Below are 22,079 nucleotides of genomic sequence, written 5' to 3' on the forward strand. Positions count from 1 at the left end.
ATAAAAATCCGAAACGATGTTTCACCTTCGGGGTCATAAAATTCCGAATCGATGTTTCACCTTTTGGTCATAAAAATCCGAATCGACGTTTCATCTTCAGCGTCATAAAATTCCGAAACAACGTTTCACTTTCGGAGTCATAAAAATCCGAATCCATGTTTGATCTGTGGGTCATATAAATCCGAATTGACGTTTCACTTTTCAGTCATAAAAATCCGAAACGACTTTTCACCTTTCAGTCATAAAAATCCGAAACGACATTTCCCCTTCCGGGTCATAAAAATCCGAAACGACGTTTCACCTTCGGGGTCATAAAATTCCGAATCGACGTTTCACCTTTGGGTCATAAAAATCCGAAACGGTGTTTCCCCTTTGGGTCATAAGAATACGAGCTCTAATGACAATAATAAAATGCAAAATGTTTTTAGCACAGTCTAGAATTTTTTGTGAGGAATCGTCACTGGTATACAGTGGAGAACCTCCCTTAACGGACACTCCCCGCCGGCGGACACCTCCCGTTAACGGACACTTTTCCGATCCCCGGTCCCGTGGCATAGGGCTTTAATGTATTTCACTTCCCGTTACTGGACACTCTTGATAACGGAATGAATGAAGGCCAGAGCTTATCCCGTTGCTGAGATATCTTCCAGCTCAGCTTCTCTCGATAACGGACAGTAAAATCAGGCAAACTCTAATTTTTTTTTGTGAATTTTTGTTCATAAACAGGGGAATTTATCCTAATTACACGGTGAATGTATGTATAATCCTAAGCTGGTATTGGTAAATTATGATAAACCGTCAATTATTAACTTGATTAACTGAATGTAACTATGGTCCAGGATGGTGAATTCGAATGGTAATATTGGTTTTGTTCGCACATGTTGATACGTGTGAAGAAAGCCAACACATTACAAGACTGATAATGATATTGCTTTACCTTCTTCGCACTTATTTTAAGTTAATTCAATTTTTATTATAAAATACGTGTAGCTCACATATCATGTACGGGAAAAATAATTAATTGGTTTAATGTGAAGAGAAGAAAAGTTATAATTTTTTCTATATTTATCAGACTTTCCAACTGAAGTCTAACGAGACTAAGACTAACAAGAACCATTTCGGTTATTGTTAATGCTGTACTTCGCAGGTTCATCACTCCTCTGACACGATCACCCCTCTTTTACAGACGATTTTTTTTTTGTCCCGGGAGTGTCCGCACGCAAAAAAAAGGGGGTTTTACTGCAGTTGCTTGAAATGGAGATGCCGCCATATAGACGTCAATTTCTATCTTATTAAACAGCCTGATTGATGAGATTGGTACATTCTAGATTGGATAAACTCACTTCTACATTCTATCACATACAAGACAAAAATTATTCTTTGATTATTTATATAAGGACTATTACGATTACGGACTGATTATCTCTGGATGATGCTATACGATCACAATTTTTACTCCAGATTCTTTATTGTATATACAGTATGTATATCATTGTTATTTTCACATAAATTAATAAATTTCCGGATACACCCATCCCCCGGGAAAGCTTTGATATCTCTCTGAGATGGGAAGCGGGGTGTGTCCGGTCCTTCAATGTAGTTGCTTGACATATCTGAAAATCTAACGTTAGACATCATCAAAAGATGGCAATGCTACCGTGAGATGGTTTCAATGGAATCTGTGTAGCAGTTCTCCGGAAGTCACGACCGAGTTGCATGCTGGTAAGATGCTCGTCTACCGCCGTGAAGGTTGTCGTCACGGTCCCAGATTCAAACTTGGGGGGGACGGGACATAGAGATGTTTTCCCTGACGATCTTGAGGCGATCACCGATAGATGGCGCCTTCATTTCCACCTCAATAAGGGCAGTAAATTGAGAAATTGCCGGAATTGAAGTAGTAGTTCCGGAGAAATCACCTGTTTCCATCTTATTACATTCTAATAATGCTGACGTCAACTGCGACAGTCTAGGAAACTTCGACCATAATGTCACGACGGCTCTCTTCGTCCCGTCTTATTTTTCATGGTCTCCAACGCATGGCCCTAGCTAGGGGAAGGGGGGTAATCTCATGGAAACACCCCGTCCCATCCTTACGGATATTCAGTTAACATAGTAAACCGGACGTCGCCATCCTACTTAGTACAGATTTGACTGGGCGAAACGAAAATAATTCCCGAGTTTTTTTCAGAGCCAGCGTAGCTAGGTTCGAAGGGTGGTACCAACCCTCTTAATGTCCGTCGCCCCATCCTTAAGCCGGGTTTTCCTAGGAGCAGGTTTCCTGTGCCGCGCGCAACGTGATTCGCCCAGCGCGACACACCGTCCACTCACTAGTAAGAAAAGCAGCAAGATTGTTTTCCTACAGAGCGCAATACGGGTCACGACTGTTGGGCGTTATTGGCCGACTCCTTCTGGAGGAGTCAAATGCGTCGTGCGCCGCGGTTTTGCCGATGTTCTCTTCACTCTTGTGTGTTTTATTTCCCTTCCATTCAAACCGGAGCATGCGGACGACAGAGTAGCTGATGCCAAAGCCATATACTTTATATAGCCGCCCTGATCTGATGCGATTCGCTAGGAAAACACACGCGTAGCGTGATTATGTAACTCGTTTCTGTCGGCGTGAAATGGTCCAATTCGGTTCACGCTGCGCAAAAAACCTATTCCCTATTCCTAGGAAAACCCGGCTTTACGGGTATTCAGTTAACATAATAGTAAAACGGACGTCGCTATTCCTACTCAGTACAGATTTGACTGGGCGAAACGGAAATAATTCCCGAGTTTTTTTTCAGAGCCAGGTTCGAGGGGTGGTACCAACCCTCTTAATGTCCGTCGTGTGGTGTAAGAAAAGCAGCATGATTGTTTTCCTACAGAGCGCAATACGGATCACGACAGCGCTTTACGTTGGGCGTTATTGGATGACTGCTTCTGGAGGAGTCAAATGCGTCGTGCGCCGCGGTTTTGCCGATATTCTCTTCACTCTTGTGTGTTTTATTTCCGTTCCATTCAAACCGGAGCATGAGGACGACAGAGTAGCTGATGCCAAAGCCAAATATTAAAATTTTCGAGAGTAAACATGTAGGTAAGTACGTTGGTATTTCTCTCTAATATGGGGGGGGGGGGGAGGATTACCTCTTTACCCAAGAGGACAATGGGGTTTTGTTAGACGGCCCCGCTATTTTGCAGCCAGTAATGGCAAAAAAAGGCTTTTAGGCCAATACAGAGCAATAATTTCGCTTCATCTTGAAATTGACAGGTTCACAAAGAAAGAAGCCGAAAAAGAGTGAACCCTTGCTGACCCAAAACGGTTCCGCGCGTCGCTAGAGGTCAAGGAGTCACCAGGTGGCGCATCTCCGATGGAATCGCAACGAATGCGATTTGAGTTCTTCGTGTATAGAAGTGAAAGAAACTTTGTGAAATGAGTGATCACTGAGAGAGAGAGAGAATTTGAATTGACAAATACAAACATTTATGTAATATTACATGCAAAAGTATGTGTGTGTGTATATATATTAAATTCGATTTCAAATTGATGACGTAATCGATCGTGGGTGTTTATAAATATGATTCGGACCGATATGACGTCATCATCGGCGGTCAACAGCCCGCTAACGAGTGTCCATCTCGCCTCTAGTCCCCTCTTTTTTTTTCAGCTGTCCATGAAGATGCGGACGCCGTTGGCGATGTAAGCGAACAGGGCGCACATGGAGCACAAGAACAGGACCGAATGGAAACACGTCTCGTAGTCGTACATGCCGGACAGTATTTCCCTCAAGGTCTTCTTGTGGCCGGCCCTTTGACCCGTCGTGTTCTTCGAGATGGGATCCACTTCGGCCATTTTGTGGTGTCTTTTCCTGATTCCCTTATCGTCCTTGGCCTAAAATGAGAAAGACGTACGTCAGTCGTCGAATATATGTTACGATAAATGTGATAAATATCCGGTTATTATACATAATCTCGCCGAACATTTTGGTAAGTTCGATAAATTTCCATAAATTTATCACTTTTACCGGCGATTATGCGTAATACCCAAGCGTTGCGTCATTGATAAACATGATAAATCCTTTCCCTATGATATGCATGGTAATTCATGCACATGTATTGTATCATTTTATCGGGGTACGATCGTAATATTTGTTATTGTATTGGGGGGTACGACCCATTATTCATTACACATACTACGCTGTGCAATTTACCCGATCCAACCAGAACGCATTGCGTTCTGCGTACAATTTACTCGGTGAAACAAGAACGCATTGTGTTCTGGTGTGTGCAGTAGTTAACCCATTACATCATGAATGTTCATTTTCTTCTGAATTTAATTCATGCACATCATATTTTCAGTTTCAGAAAATATGTTATCAAAGACCTCGGGCCGGCCATGCGTTGAAGACCCCTGGTGTGTAGTGATTTATGTCTGTTCAGTGCTTTGAAGTGATTCTTTTCTAGACTATTCTGGGGGGAGCCGTGATTGGAAAAAGTATGGGAATCACTAAACTAAGCCATTGAGTTAAGAACAAAATGGGTGAGAGTAAAGAATAGGTACGAATACAGCACCCCCCCCCCCCGCAACCATACATAAGTCTAGGGCCCCCACCCCTTAGGTCGAAATTATTATTATTTTTTAGATAATCTGAGTTGGACTGGGTCCAGTTTCCTTCGGATGACCGAGACTTTACTGTATAAATAAATGAGAGACATCGGAGGACCGAGCCTCCTTCGGAAAGGCGTGGCCAAGTGAATTCACGCGATAGTTTCAGTTACTGTGACGTCACATTAGAAGGTCCCCCGACCTTCCATGCTCTAATGTTACATAACGAAAGAGCAACTCTGACAGCACGACCTGACAGTGACCCGTGAGATAGCCAGGTGATTCTTGAACACCAACTGGCAAGAAACTGTGCAATATTTGCATTCAGCTACCATTGCAACAACAGCAACAACAACATAGATATTTGTGGCATGGAGCTTTATATATCCAGATGACTTCAGAACACCACCTGGCAGCCCAACTCTGCAATATTCGGACTCATCAACGCGAACATCATTGTGACTCGTGTCTCCTCAATTTGCATCCAGCTACAATAGCAACAAAAACAACATAGCGACCAACGTGCCTTTTCATTTACCTGTGTTGTCTTATAATTACTCTGCGCATAGAATTCAGACATCTACGTAGGATGGCATGATAAAATTTTATCGTATGCCACGCAGCGAATTTCATCTGCGCGGAAGCCACACGCATGCGTGTGATCGCGATCGCGCACAGTGGCTTAGACGGAACATTGATTGGCACTGTCCGCAATTTCCCCGTTGCAGCAATAACGTATTGCTCATTCCGGGTGCAATTTACCCGGTGCAACAAGCACGCATTCTGTTCGGTGTGCAGTTTATTCGATGCATTACGTTCGGTGAGAAATTCATTCGAACAAATAAGAATGCAATGCGTTCAGTGAGCAATTTATCCAGTGCAATGCGTTTGGTCAGACGTTTTTCCGGTGCAATAAAAACTCATTGCAAATATCAATATTGGAAATATCGGTTTCTAAGTGCAATTTACCCATGCAACAATAACGTATTCCTTCCGAGTGCAATTTATCCGGTGCCGCAAGAACGCATTTCGTCCGATTTGCAATTTACAAGACGCAACAAGAAAGCATTGAGTTTGGTGTACAATTTATTCGGTGCAATAAAAACGCATTGCAAATATCAATATTGGAAATATCGGGTTCTAAGTGCAATTTACCCATGCAACAATAACGTATTCCTTCCGAGTGCAATTTATCCGGTGCCGCAAGAACGCATTTCGTCCGATTTGCAATTTACAAGACGCAACAAGAAAGCATTGAGTTTGGTGTACAATTTATTCGGTGCGTTCTGCGTACAATGTACTCGGTGCAACAAAAACGCATTGCTTTCTGGGTGCAATTTACCCGGTGCAACAAGCACGCATTCTGTTTGGTGTGCAGTTCATCCGGTGCAACAAGAACACATCGCGTTCTGGGTGAAATTTATGGTATGGTTATGATATGATATCATAGGCGTACGCAGAATTTTCTCAAGGGGGTTCAATTTCTTTTTCTTCTCAGGGGGGCTACGTTTTCCTGCTAACTAGCACTATAATCTCGGCTTGAGGGGGGGGGGGGGTTAGAACACTAAACCCCCCTCCCCTTTGCGTACGCGTATGTATGGTACAGTGAACCTCTCTTTTGAGGAGACCGGTGGTACGAAAAAATTCGTCCGTAAAAGAGAGATGACCGTTAATGAGGGGTTCGAAATGCATACTTTTATAATACAAGGGGGAAATTATTATTTGGCCGTAAAAGAGTTGTGACCACATCTGAGGGGTATCCGTTAAGAGGGACTTTTACTTCTAATTAGTACAGTACGGTTAAGTATCAGTAGCCTGTGCAATGGACGTCCAGACAATTTTTCAACACTACTTGGCTGCAACCTGTGCAATATCCGGATCCATTTAGCATTGTAAAAACTGGCATCATTCCGACCTGTGCACGCCATCCGAATGAAGATGTCATTAGACAACAGAAGACAATCCTTGTGTGCGTTCTTTTCAACCCTACGCGATAATCCAGATGTCTTCTAACCCCCCCCCCCCAGAGCAGTGGTTATCAACCTTTGCAAGCCCGCGGCCCGGTTCCATATATTTTTGTAAGTGGAAGGCCAGGTGAAACACATGATTAACGGAACATGAATGGGGGGGGGGGGAAAGCAAACGTCAGATCAGTCGCGGTCCGGTAGGAATGATGTCACTGCCCAGCACCGGGCAGCGGCCCGGCGGTTGAGAAACACTGCCGGGCCTAGAGAGTGTGACCTATGTAGTGTTTGGACTCAGCTGTCATATTGTAAGGTTGGGGGGGGGGGCATCCAATGCATTTCGTGCAATTTTTTTTAAACCATAAAAATACTCAAAAACAACCTTTTGAAAGAGACGAAAACAAGTTCAAAACATATTGCGAAATTGGGGCTTATACTAACTTGGAGCAGCATTTCACGAAATGCTTCTTTCTTGCAAGTTTCTGCAGCGCGTTCCAATTCGTTTCTTTCATTGCAAAAAAAAAAGGGCGACTGCATTTGCTGTCGACGTAATTGGTAATCAAGGATGCCAATTTAAATAATAATAATAATGAACGCAGACAGCGAAGTGAAATGAAGGGAAATCACGGCATGTGAAGACTTTTCCCCAAATAATGAAACTGGTTCCTTCCCTCCCATAGAAAAATTTCATCACAGCATGCTGAGAAGGTGAATACGTATTGAAATGATGTCCTTGTCCATCATTATTTGTTCGACGGGGAGAGGATTGGGTAATTTCACCGTTGAAAGAATACGAGAAACACCCTCGGGTAACCACGGGGCAAAGGACGAATTGTTCTCCCTCCTTCGGTGGGAATCTCCCCAAGGACTTCTATAATGGATGTTTGAGATTTCCCTTATTCTCTCGGTTATTTTGCCGTATTTATTCACTGGAAGTAGCCTTAACCTAATGACTACGTGACAATTACGTGATAAATGTTCCCTGAAGTATATACGCTAAGTATATAAACTGAAGAGCCAAAAAAACTGGTACACCTGCCTAATATCGCGTAGGGCCCCCGCGAGCCCGCAGAAGTGCCGCAACACGACGTGGCATGGACTCGACTAATGTCTGAAGTAGTGCTGGAGGTAATTGACACCATGAATCCTGCAGGGCTGTCCATAAATCCGCAGGGGTTAATAGGGAGTGGAGATCTCTTCTGAACAGCACGTTGCAAGGCATCCCAGATATGTTCAATAACGTTCATGTCTGGGGATTTAGGTGGCCAGCGGAAGTGTCTAAAGTCAGAAGAGTTCCTGGAGCCACTTTGTAGCAATTCTGGACGTGTGGGGTGTCGCATTGTCCTGCTGAAATTGTCCAAGCCCGTCGGAATGCACAATGGACATGAATGGGTGCAGGTGATCAGACAGGATGCTTACGTACCTGTCACCTGTCAGAGTCGTATCTAAACGTATCAGGGGTTCCATATCACGCCAACTGCACACGCCCCATACCATCACAGAGTCTCCACCAGCTGTCCCCTGTTGACATATAGGGTCCATGGATTCATGAGGTTGTCTCCATACCCGTACACGTCCATCAGCTCGAAGCAATTCGAACCGAGACTCATCAGACCAGGCAACGTGTTTCCAGTCCTCAACAGTCCAATGTCGGTGTTGTCGGGCCCAGGCGAGGCTTAAAGCTTTGTGTCGTGCAGTCATCAAGGGTACACGAGTGGGCCTTCGGCTCCGAAAGCCCATATCGATGATGTTTCGTCGAATGGTTCGCACGCTGACACTTGTTGATGGCCCAGCATTGAAATCTGCAGCAATTTGCGGAAGGGTTGCACGTCTGTCACGTTTAATGATTCTCGTCAGTCGTCCCGTTCTTTCATGATCTTTTTCCGGCCGCAGCGATTTCGTAGATTTAATTTTTTACCGGATTCCCGATATTCACGGTACAGTCGTGAAATGGTCGTACGTGAAAATCCAAATTTCATCGCTACCTCGGAGATGCTATGTCCCATCTCTCGTGCGCCGACTATAGCACCACGTTCAAACTCACTTAAATCTCTATAACCTGTCATTGTAGCAGCAGTAACCGATCTAACAACTATGCCAGACACTTGTTGTGTTATATAGGCGTTGCCGACCGCAGCGCCGTACTCTGGTTGGTTCCATATCTCTTTATTTGCATACGCATGCCTGTACCAGTTTTTTTGGCTCTTCAGTTTACTTATACAGGGTGTCCCTAATGCAGCCTTTATCTAATCAACCGTTCGTCTTAGAGAGGAATAATTCCAATTTGAAAAATGCTCAAATTATGTTCAGAGATCTCCCTGTGCCAGTCTTAAGAGTGAAAATACACAGTGTCGCAAAATATAAATACAATATCTTATTTATATATATAACAAATATAAATTTCGATAACGTGGAAAAGTGTCCAATTTTCAGAATATATACCCGGTCCCTTGCGATTCTGCTTTAGGTCAGCATCACACCATAAAAGTTTGGTAAAAGATCTTTTATCAAACTTTTTATAGTGTAATGCCGTCTTCTAACAAGTTTTCTGCGTCTTACAAAGGAGAAACGCATACTCGTTATACGATTAAAGAAACCAGACATAGCCCGGCTTTAGCTCCGATATGAGATAATTGACAATTATCTATAATTAACCCGTTACAAAACACGTGAGCCACCACAAAAAAAAAAAAAAACCGGCGACGATTACAACGATCGCATTGAATGCACATCTTGATTCGCTGAATGGTTCTTCGAATCTCAACGAGAACAAAACCCGAGTAATTCAAATTATTCAAGTCGGTTTTTATCCGTTTTAAGCGTGGAGCTCACAACTACAGTCAAACCTCGTTAATGAGTCACTCTTGGGAGAGCAAAAATATGACTTAGTAAGCGGAGTGACTCGTTAAAGTGAGCTGTGCCAATTCCTGCCTGAGGACAATTGGCACTTACAAAAAGTGACCCGGTAAGCGGAGTGACGTGTGAACCGGGTGACGCACTAACGAGGTTTGACTGTATACAGATTTATTAATTTTTTTACTTATTGATAATAGTTATTGGTTATTATTGGGGCTAGGATTTTTATGCCCTAAAAACTTCTAGGAAATGCTCTATAAAATATGCATTTATGCTCTTAAAAAACTGAACATGCCCCTACAAAACGAAAAATATGTCCTAAAAATTTGTTTTCATTTCTATCTCAAATAACATTAGTTTTAGCAAAGTAATATGATAACGAGAAGTGTCGATGCAGTCTAAACTATTTTCAACCATTAATTATTAATGATGATTAACCTCATCGGTCCAAAATTTCTCTCAAAAATTTCCGTTTGGAGCAAGTTTTTCACTCAAATTCAGAATTGATGTGCTGCCATCTATGGGTAAAAATACCTAGCCAAGTAGTGTATTTAGCTTTAGAAAAAAAGCACAAAACTAAAAAATTAATAATTATTTTTATTTGATAAAAACTCAAAATTTTTCCCACAAGCGCTAAAACACCCCCCTCCTCACATATTCACGAATTCCATCTAATTTTTCACCGATTCAGATGATTAATCTACTTACAGCCACACACCAGTGTCGTTGAAGGGTTAGCATTTCATGTCCCAAGAATTCAATATCATTGCTGATTGGTTGAAAGACCAGGATTTGTTACCAATCAGCAACGACGTTCCATTTATAGTGCATAAAAATTCTAGCCGTAAGAGACCGGAGACCGGAACCGCAAAAACCACTCTGAGGCAGGATTGAAATATTCGAATTTAGTTTTTATCGACAACCATGAAACATACAAAGAGACGCGGTTTACTTTGTATTTCACCTTTAAAACGATTGGAAACTTCTGACCGACGCGCACTAAAGTCGGTAGAAGTTATTTTCCTCTACGGTTTTCCTTTCAAAAGTATCCGTTGTCAAATTACTAGCTGGGGCAAGGGGGGGGGGGGGACATAAGGCTGTAGTCTCATGATATAACGTCTATGCTTCTACGAATAGTCGACCCTCGGTTTACGAACTTAGCTCATGCAATTCGTTCCGGAAGTCCGTTCGTAAACCGAATTGTTCAGAAACCTATAAATATATTAACCGAAATATATTGTTGTTTATTGCCATTTTTTTTTTTGATGGGCAGCAGGCACTATTGTCCAAATCATGGCCTTCACATACTTGGTTTTCACAGCCGGGATACCCCAAGCTAGTGTCTTTGTGCGGGTCCATGATCAGATTTATCACAGGTCCCACTATAGTCAATTCATAGTGCGAAAAACGAAAAGAATTGATAAGAATTGTTCCAGGCGCTCGAGCCCTGTCAGCCCCACCCTTGTCGGGGGCAAAATTTATTGCCGAAAATTTTTTTGTCACTCACGTGAAATACAGGGTCCCGCTTACAACGTTCCCACTTAGAACGTTTTCCCGCTCAGTACGATTTATATGTTTTCGTGGTCTCAAATCTAATTCTAATAAAGATTTCTCGTTTGAAGCGTTTCCCCTCCGTCAGCGTTTTTTCATGACGGTTTTTTGAAAAACGTTATAAGCGAGATCCACTGTATATTTTCGTGGGACTCGGCTCTAATTCTAATCAAGATTTAGCGTTTAATGCGTTTTCCGCTTACAACGCTTATCATGACTGTTATTTAAAAAAAAAAGAAGAAGAAGTTATAAGCGGGATGCATCAGTAGATCTCCCGCTTACGACGTTTTTCAAAAAACCGTTATGAAAAACGAAAAAAAATGATTAATACACTACCACCAGAAATCACTCACAATACCATTGGGGGGGGGGCGGACCGTGCGGGGGGTTGCACGGAGGGCGGGAATGGGTGTCGGCGGTCGGGTGGCTTCGTGCGTGGTCGGGAGTGGCGCGTCGGTTGGGGCCCTTGTTGCGAGGCGTCCGTGTTTTTCTCGGTGGGGGTGGTGTCCCCGTCCTGTGGCGGGTTCTCTCTCGTGTCCGCGGTGGAGGTTCATGGGGATGGTCGAGGGTCTCCCTTCGCGGGGCGTTATGGGCCGGGCTGGGGATTGCGCCCGCGGGGATGTGCCCTGGGATTGGGGGTTTGGGTGTGTGGTTGTGCTGCTTGGGGGTTGGCGGGATGTTGGTCCCCGCCGGGTGTGCTTTCCCGGCCGGCTTGAGTTTTTTTCCGGCACGATCTCACGATCAATGAGCTTATATCGCAAAAGCGACAGAGACTGGGCGTGCTCGGTTCTATGCTATACTATACCAATTCACCATCCTTTAAAAAATGCGTCGAGCAATACATAACATTTACCGGAATGGGTCATTTTTTTGATTGACTCCTTGGTAAATTTTTCCTCATATCTTTTTTTTTTTGTACAATAAATAATTTGATAACAATAAATTTGATTTGATTAAGAAAACGCTTTCAACAAGAAATGTAGAGCAGAGACAATGAAAATGTATAGTACGTTTTCGTGGTCTTAATCCTTATTCTAATTAATATTTCCCGTTTGAAGAGAGTTTCCCCGCTTACAACGTTTTTTTTTCCTAGAGGGAACCAGAATGTCCATGCACATGAAGTTTCCGCACCGGACCGCAAAATAATTAGGCCGGGATTACACTATAAAAGTTTGATAAAAGATCTTCTACGAAACTTGAAATAAAAACAACCAATGAGCAGCACATCGTAACCGATACGCTTATTGGTTGCATTTTTCAAGTTTTATAAAAGAACTTTTATAATATAATGCCTGCCCTAGGCCTCCAGACCAACCGTGGCCCCCGCTCTGTCCCCCTATGGGATATACGGCCTTATGCCTTTCCCTACGTACACTAATAGATTTTACCAGCACAACTCATCTTTCGTTGAAAAGAAGCCTTAAGAAATCGATAAAGGGGCATGGACGCTCACCCTTGGGGGGGGGGGGGCTGACAGAGCTCCAGCTCTGAGGCCTGGGATGATTCTCATCATTTTTTTTTTCACTCTATAAGTTCATCATGAAGGGGCCCGTGAAAGTCTGGTCTGCGGGGGACCCACTAAAAAACCCCAGCCTAGATTCTGCTCCTGGATGTGGGGGCCCTGCGAAGGGATAAACGGAATTGTGGACGGTCAAGGCTTTGTGTGCTTCAAAACTCATAAACAAAGAAATCGGTGTAATCAATCATTTTCGAATACAGTAAATCCTCTCAATTGCGGTAACCGGTGGAGAAAAAACATTTGTCCGTAAATGAGGGGGTGATCAAGGGTTTGAAATGCATGCTTTCATTATACAAGGGGGGAAATTATTACTTGGCCCTAAAAGAGGGGTCAACACATCTGGGGGGGGGGTGTCCGTTCAGAGGGATTTAACTGTATTTAAAATCAAAAGAAAATAAATACATTATAACCGCTTTTAACGGGCACCCCTCGTATGCAGTCGACCCCTCTTTTAGTGCCAAATAATAATTTCTCCTTGTATAATGAAAGAATGCATTTCAAACCCTTGATTAATGGCCACCTCTCATTTACGGACGAAATTTTTTGTCCCGCCGGTGTCCGTAAAAGAGAAGTTTCATTGTATAATTAAAAAAAAGCTAATATATATATATACGAATTATTAATTATCTTCAATCAATAGAGCTCGAGTAATAATCGCCAAAGTGAATTGATTGACTCACCTGTAATAATAGAAAACAAGCAATTAATCCAAACGGCCAATCTATCAAACGGACGCGCGTAAAAACAAAGAGGAGGAAAGTCCTCGGTGACCCGGTCCCGACAAAGACCGATTCCCAACTGAGGTCTTTGTTGATGTTTGTTGGTTCCACTCGAGCTCACATTACTGGAGGGAGGGAGTATGACGTCACGCGGTCATCACCTTGGCAGTGCTGAGAACGTCGTCCGCAACATCATTCATTCGTCGCAAGATCACGTGACTCCGTGAAAACGCACACGATCCCCCCCCCCCCGTTATTTTCTTATGGAATCCACAGGAATTTAAAACAATAAATGAAAGAGATAATTTCAGCATCGACGAGATAATTCCAAAATTAACGAAAGATAATTCCAGAATTAATGAAAGAAAAATTCTGGAATTAATGAATGATAATTTCAGTTCCAAATTAAATGAAAGCGATAATTCCAGTATTAATTGAAGATAATTCCGGAATTTTTATGAAAGATAATTAAGGAATTAATGAAAGATAATTAAGGAATTAATGAAAGATAATTAAGGAATTAATGAAAGGTGATTAAGGAATTAATGAAAGGTGATTAAGGAATTAATGAAAGAGATAATTCCAAAATGAACGAAAGAAAAATTCTGGAATTAATGAATGATAATTTCAGTTCCAAATTAAATGAAAGCGATAATTCCAGTATTAATTGAAGATAATTCCGGAATTTTTATGAAAGATAATTCCGGAATTTTTATGAAAGATAATTAAGGAATTAATGAAAGATAATTAAGGAATTAATGAAAGATAATTAAGGAATTAATGAAAGATGATTAAGGAATTAATGAAAGAGATAATTCCAAAATGAACGAAAGAAAAATTCTGGAATTAATGAATGATAATTTCAGTTCCAAATTAAATGAAAGCGATAATTCCAGTATTAATTGAAGATAATTCCGGAATTTTTATGAAAGATAATTAAGGAATTAATGAAAGAGATAATTCCAGAATTAATGAAAGATAATTCCAGACTTAATGAAAGAAAATTCTAGAATTAATGAAAGATGATTTCAGTTCCAAAATAAATGAAAGCGATAATTCTAACATTAATTAAAGATAATTCCGGAATTTATGAGAGATAATTTGAAAACTAATGGAAGAGATAATTCTAACATTAGGAAAAGAAATAATTTCAGCATTAATGAAAGAAATGGTTCCAGTATTAATGAAATGAATAATTTAATCCTCTTTTCATATCATTAGATGAGTTCTCTAACCTTTTTTTTGAATCTTACGAACTGTACATTTCAATGGGGAAATTGCCAGGCACGAACTGCGTTAGTCACCGAGTCACGTGATTTCCTTGCATTCGATGTCGCTGCCGTCGAGGCGGCTGGATACTCCCTCCAGTAGCAATAAGCTCGATGGTTGGTTCCCGTCGCGTCCGCCAGAGGTCGCCGCGAATCCGTGACGTCGCAGTGACAGCCGCCATACTCGTTTCTCACAGATTACGTGATGGGATTCTATTATTTTATTCAATTTGATTTCTTCCCCGCTTCGATATGGAGGACATCGTCGATTGCGGATCGAGATTAAAAGCACTTATTTTTCACGGCCAAATGTTCGTTGCCCTCTCGTTATAACGGGGTGACGCATGTAAAAGAAATTACTCTCGAGCTTCGTTTTTTATTCATCTTGTTTGGTTTTCTTCAGGGTTATTGAAGTTGATTAGATTTATTGATCGTTATCAGATTACACTGATGATATACGATTGTTTATTTAAAAAAAAATTAATTAATTATTTATTAATGTGCACGCACAGGATCGACCTTTGTAGGGGGGGGGGGAGCACAAAATTTTTCTTCTCGAGAAGTTTTGAGTTATTACCACCCTTCAAAAATACATGTAATATCCATAGAGTGCACATGCATATACACCAGGCATCGTCTCAACCCGTTGCTCGCGAGCACCACGGTCCTCCCTGAACCACCCAGAGTGCTCGCGAGAGCACTTGATCAACAATTCCAATTAAAAACATCTTGTACACATTGCATTCAAGGAGTGAAATCATCCCGATTTTTCTCATGCATTCGCGTATGTCAAACTAGCTGTAAGGGTGCTCTTCTTTTGATGATGTGTACAGGCAGTGCTCGCGACTGGAGAAGAGGTTCGCTTCAGTTGATAGGTTTCCTCATTTTCTTCCCAGTGCGAGAAACCTCTGGCTTTCAATTTTCCCATGGCCCTTCATGATGATTTCTATCGGGACCAGGGCAGGGGCGTACTCAGGATAGATTGATATGAAGGGTCACAAAAGGTTTGGGGAAGGGGGGTTTCGCAATGATTTTCTTCCGTATAAATTATTAGTTATCCACCTTCAAAAACATTTAAATTAACAGCAGAAATTGATTAAAGTAGCTGGTGAAGGTCTTTCGATATGTTATTTATTTATTTCAGGTATCCGACTACGTTGAAAACGCCATTTTGGAAGAAAATATGGATTTTCATTTTTTTATTTTTTATAGAAGCCCTATTTGTTGTGATTCCAAAACGGTCCTTGTTGTGTTTATATGACGCTTAGAATCAAAGTTACGTTCACTTTAGTGTTGCGTTTTTACATACAAGTAATACGCGATTAAAGACTTTAAACGCGTTTTACGAAGAATGTGCTATTTTTGACATTTTACTTGACTTTGTGACATGATTTTTAAAAATTGATGCATTGTATCCTTACGAAATTTTAATGCGATATTTTGCTATATATTGTTGAGGTTATGAACCAAAATCTAAGGTCTATCATATATATTTTTTGAATTACAGTGTTTTATAGACAAAATGTAGGATGAAATTTCAAAAAATTCACACGGGCTTAAACATATTTTGGTGTAACTTATGAAAGTATCATGCATTCCTTTAAATTTTGGTTCATAACCTGCAACATTACTAGCTAAATGCACTGTGAAAATCACAAACCATTTCATTAATAAAATTTTTTGCAATCGTGTTTCGAATATCACACGAATTTCGCCTAAAATTGGACGGGAGAACGACTTTTTCATAGAAAATATAATAGATGGACCAAAATTTGTCACTGTTTTCACCATTTCGAGAAAAATGTATTTAAAGTTCTCACCGGAACCATTTAAAAGAAAAGTGACGAGAAAAGGTAGTCGGATACCTTAAACAAAATACAAGACAAAATGAAAAACATACAAGACAGGAAGACAAAAAGAAAACTACAGAACAAACACTATTTGACCCGAAGGGATATAGTCCTTCCATGGGTCATAAACAAGTAACACAAATGGGACAATATCCTCGGCAAACTTGAAAGTGTACAAAAATAACAATACCCAATAATATTACGCAATAATATCAAATACTAGCTATAATACCCGGCGTTGCCCGGGTTTTCTTCAATGAGACTTTTTTGGATCACGTGATATCTCCCTCTTTCTTTGAGGGACATGCAAACTGTGTCTAAGTTCACCAATATGGCGACTTCCTGCGCGACTCATGAAAGAAACAAATCTAGATTTAAAGAAACGTAAAAATAAATAAAGAAATATATATTTTTTTAAAGGGTGCTAGGTATTTCGATCCCCCCCCCCCTTTGAACTTCAAGTTATCCATCTCTGCCTGTTTCTGCTTCAAAAAATGCTTAATTAAAGCTGTGGAATTTTTTCGATGTACTTTTTACGGGCCCGTAATTAATTTTAAAACAACCTAAAGTATATGTGAATTTATGCAGTTGAATATTAAAAGACAATTCGGAGACATTAATTTTCATGCTTGAGAAGATATAAATAAACGGTTGAAATCAATGTTATCGCCTGGATATCCAACTCGAAAGCAGGTCCGAGGCTAATTACTTCATATTTAATCTCCTGGGCTTCGTATATCTCTAAGCGAACTCGATATTTCAAAAATCGAGAATTCAATACAATTTTTAAAATTATTGATGTGGCAGGAAACACCCACTGAATTTCTGCATTTCTACAGTAAAATCGGCAATTTTAACACTGATTTCTTCTCCTCAGAGATGATGGTGCCTATTCAAAATGCTCTCATTACTGGGAGGATTGAATAAAGTGGCAAACCATTATAAAGGCATAAACTATTATTCATATACGTACAGCATTGAAGAAGTGACAAACCGTTGTAAAGGCATATACACGTCTGAAACGCATTGCTAGGGAACCACGGTAACCAAAGTAAATGTTCGGAAAGTGATTGTTGAGGCTCAAAACTTCCCATCAAATGTCAGTGAATCCAAAATCCCTCCCTCGATGCTGACGTAATACTTGAATGACCCCTAGTAGGTTGTGCCGGAAGTGTAACTGTCAGTCTGAGTGCGTATGTAGTGTTGTGTATGATTTTTCAGTGATGCCATCTATATTTCAGAAGTGAAATGCCCGACTACTTGTACTGTTTGTGGGACTTGCTCTCTACGGCGAGACTTTTTTAAAGGGGAGATCGGCTCGCATTTGAGCCTCAAAATTGGGAACCACCGAAAACCAACTTAATCCGGCCACCACTGTGGGGCTCGAACCCGGGTATCCGCGATGCGTTCCCGTCACTATGACCATTCGACCACCACAGCGGCTCGTAGATAAGCATGCGAACTTGTATGCAGGCGCTTTCAGCTTGACTCAAAAGTCGTAACATTTCGCTCAGCCCTGATGGTGCTCTTAAGACGACCCTGATCGGGGAAAAACAAATTCTGAAGAAGGAGGCGACGGAACAAAAAGTTTGGGTAACTTGGTTTGGGATCTAGAAGGTGATATTATAATAAGCCCAGCGAACCCGGGCCCAGCTATCATTTACTGATTCGCTAAAAAAGTGCTTTCATTTTTCGTCTCGATGAACTTTGAAATTCAGTTTCGCCCAAAACTCCGCCTCTCGTGACGTCTTGCTAGATTTTTTTTGCTCGCAGTAACCAATCACCGGCGTGCTAATGCTTCCCGTGTTACTAAGAGAGTAGGGATTGTAATTACACTATAGAATCATCAAGTTTAGGATCTGGGCGCAATATTGTTGCTGTCATTATGTCTTTTTATGACCATTTCACGTTCTCTAACTTCGATGGCAGTTTTGGTCCCTCGCATGGACATGCCTCCCTTCTTTATGTCCGGCAAAATAATTCCAGCTTTCCGTATATGATTTCAACTGACCCACACATGCAAAATCCATGACCCGCGGCCCTCAGAGACATCTGATGTGACCTCGAACGTAATTTTGTAAAAATGCAGTAACCGGCACATTTTCCAGGTCGCTTGAGTGATCAACAGTGCAGTTCCATACCACTTGAGACACTCGTGTCATATTTCTAGAACACTTAAGTGGCTCGTGGCACTTAAGTGACCCGGAGCATATTTACAGCGTCACAGTTCCAGAGCACTAAAGCGACCAGCGGCACATTTAGAGATCGCTCAAATGACTCTCGCAACACATTCGCAAATCACTCAAGTGATCCGCGGCTCATTTACAGATCACTTCAGTATGTATTTTCTAGCGGCGCTATACCAGATCACTTAATCAAGCGGGGCCGCGACACGTTTTCAACGCAATAAAGAGTGGCCCGAACTCTCCCAAAGGATGAACACGCTTGGTCTAATTAAACCCCACTGCGAAATAGAAATTTTCTACCATATGTGGTGAAAACATCTTCGATTGCCCTCGGGATGATCTTAACGGTTATGACCTCGAATCATCGAGAATTTACCACGAATGTGCGCGCGTGCGCTTTCGATCCGGAAAAAAAAAACCAACCATTTCCTAAACAATTCAGCATCAGATAAAAATCGCATCGCGTCTTGCATTTAATGAAGGCGCGGGAATAATTTACGATGTTTACGAGAGAAAATGAATCGTATCTTACGAGAGACCAGTTTAAAGTAAAATAAGATCGTTTCAGAGAGACCAGTTCTCGCGAGTCCTCCATCATCTGGAGCAACAACAACAACAAGAATGAACTCATTTTTTTTCTGCTTCTAATCTTAGTTTTCTTCCAATAACAGGTCTTCCAGTGCATACACATCAGTACGTACCAGAAGAAGAAGCCTGTGCTGTCCACACGGCAAAGAGAGTTTCTTGAACCAAACCCCAGGAGGGGCCCCCAGAGAAGAGCCTCGCACGGACGGTGACCTGCATACCAAAAAATCGAGATCCCTGCCCTCTGTTTGAATTTCCGCCTTGTCCTTCACGATGTATCCTTACCTTTCTAGCCTTGTCCTCCGTCGTTTGTGTGCTCAAGGCCTTCCTCGTTGTTGTTGTTTTTTTCACGGGCATTTCTTTCTTGTCGTCTTATTTAGTGAAGGGGGCACTAAGGTATGGGGGGCACTAAGGTATGGGGGGGGGCCCCCCTCGTGTTTCCTCCTGCACTCCAGACAAGAAGAAGAACAAAAAAAACGGGAGCTCTCGCCAGGGCCGTCTTTAAGAGCATCATGGGGGCCCCCGGGCCAAATGATTTTTCTGAGGCCCTACCAGGCAAATTTTCGAAAATCTCAACCAGATCCCATTTTCGTGAGTTGCCCGGTTGGGCCCGTGCCTTGAGACGGCACTGGCTCTTGGAGGAAACTGGAGGGTGATACCACGGTAAAAGTATAGCAAAAAACCCCGTTAAGTCGTCACTCTGGTTTAGCCGACATTCGTCTGGCTCCCATAGACAGCAATGTTATTAAACTCGTCGCTGTGGAAAAGTTTGAGAGGGAAGAACAGATGATTTCTATGTCTCAATTATGTCAAAAATGATTTATATACCTTATGTACCAAAACGGAGCAGCCCAAGTCACGAACTCACACTCGGGAAGGACATTTGCCGACTAAAAAACAAAAGTTCTTGAAACTTTAGGGACTATTCGATCCGGACGTAATTTGTGCATGGCGCCACACTAATTTGGGGTTTCAAATTTAAACTTCAAATTTTTCCCCGAATTGCGGCCCTCTAGTGTCTGATTTACCCTCCCTGCCTGGGACTCCACTCGAGTCAAAATTGGCGTTTTGGCGGGCGTTTGCATCATGAACAAGACAGTACCGGCGTATTTCACCGTAATATTTCGCCCTTCTCCCATCCTTGCGTAATTTTCTTGACAACTCTTTCCTCGAATTCTCTACCCTGTGCTACAACCCACTTGGCCTTCAGCCTCCCCCCCCCCACACACACGCACACTCCTGCAAGTGCAATGTGTCCCTGAAGTCCCTCTTTTACTCGTTCACACTGTTTTGATCACTCAAAACGTCGGGTGCTTTATGGTCCTTTGGTCACGGCCCACATCAGATGTCTCCGAGGGCCACATTCGGCCCGCGGGCCAATGGTTTAGCATGCACGCCGTATATATATTCCTCTGCGGCATTTTTAACGAATCGCTATCTGCCGGAACGTGTTGTGCGTGGTCGTAACGCATTTACTAAGGTTTATGTGCCTGTTTCGTGGTCTTGCTGGTGCTGCCTTCTAGATTTTCATATGAGGATGGTAAATTCTCGAATTTTCATGTTATTTAAGCATCACGTTGAAGGTCAATACCTGCTCTTTGCGGAAAGACTTTTTCAAATTGGAGACAGACTCGCATTCACGCCTCGAAGTTGGAAGACTGCAGAAAACCATGCTGAAAAAAAAAAATCTACTCAAATCCTTACTACCACTGCTAAACCACACGTGCATCTCGTCCACATTCCTCTGCGGAATTTCTAACGAATTGGTACATGCTGTGTGGGTTGAATGCGCATGTATAAGTATTGTGAAACTGACGTGAATTTTGTTACTATGTAATGCTTGTTATTTGTAGTGCTGCCATCTGCCATCAATTTTTCAGACTATGCATAAAGTGTAATGATTGAAGATTTGTACCGTTGTGGGCCTGTTGCTGTCTGTGCCGAGACTTTTCAATGTCCGATGTCGTCTGCTAGGCGACCTATACATTGCACAACCCCCTCCTAACAATTCCTCTTTGAGTTCATCTTGTATGTCGATGTAGTCATTAGTAAATAGTCATTATTTATCATGCGTTATGTAATTTTTTCGCCTGTAAATAATCATTAATGCGTTTCTTTGTAAATCTCGCCCAAACTGGCGACAAACTTGGCAAGTCTGGTGACAGAGATGATTTGACGATGCCATAGCCGCCAAAGCAAAGGATTGGATTTTCCGAGAAAATGGCAGAATTCTCTGGAAGCTTTTCCCGTGGCGCCGCCATGAGAGAATCGTTGTCAGTGAATATAGTGTAATCAGCTTGTGAATACGTGTACTATACTGTTCTATGTTGTCCGCGTGAAATCGCTTCGTTCTCTGCCATCTCGAGTGCTTTTGAGAGGCATTATCCGAAGCAGTATAATACCATCCATATATAAGAAACCCTCCCACCCCCGCATTTATTTTTAGAACACAATCTTTTCTTTATAATCCCGTTTTAACGAATACCGTTATAGCGAAAAACCTCGCTTTAACGAACACTTTTCTAATGTCCCAGATAGGTTTGCATAGGAATAATGCAAATATAGTCGAATCCCGTTATAACTAGGGTGACCATACGTCCCGTATTTCCCGGGACAGTCCCGGTATTTTCTGTTTTTTTGGCCGTCCCGACTTTTTGGCAAAAGTGTCCCGGTTTTTCCCGTATTTTACACGAAGCCGCCTTGAATTTTTATTCTCTATTGAAGTCAAAGATTGACATTATTTTTCAACTCAGAAATTATTTTATGATAATTACTACTATATATGAGAATATTAATCTCCCACATTTGCCATGGTGAACGTTTTTTTTTTCGTGGAATACATTTTAATCCACTGCTACTTGTGGTAATGCATCATTTCCCGCCATTGTGATTTTCCGTAATCTCAACAATATTTGGCAACTTTGTTTGGTTTTGGCGTCGTTTTTGGCGATAATTGGCGATGTCCCGTATTTCCCCGTATTTGGAATCCCGATGTC

The 22,079-nt window shown here is 41.8% G+C and overlaps 1 protein-coding gene across 1 annotated transcript; it reads right to left on the reverse strand.

Annotated features, from left to right (window-relative positions):
* Positions 1-3,440: 3,440 nt before the first annotated feature.
* On the reverse strand, positions 3,441-21,344 carry LOC149067749 (uncharacterized). Its single transcript, XM_089252361.1, has 3 exons — positions 21,230-21,344; positions 13,156-13,304; positions 3,441-3,871 (listed from the first exon to the last, which is right to left on the reverse strand). Exons 1-3 carry the CDS (start codon positions 21,342-21,344, stop codon positions 3,644-3,646), a joined length of 492 nt encoding a protein of 163 aa, XP_089108487.1. The 3' UTR covers positions 3,441-3,643.
* Positions 21,345-22,079: the final 735 nt, after the last annotated feature.

Source organism: Pholcus phalangioides, unplaced genomic scaffold (assembly GCF_987345545.1).
Source record: "Pholcus phalangioides strain wild (caught in Gottingen) unplaced genomic scaffold, Ppha-v1.0 ptg000028l_1, whole genome shotgun sequence".
NCBI lineage: Eukaryota > Metazoa > Arthropoda > Arachnida > Araneae > Pholcidae > Pholcus > Pholcus phalangioides.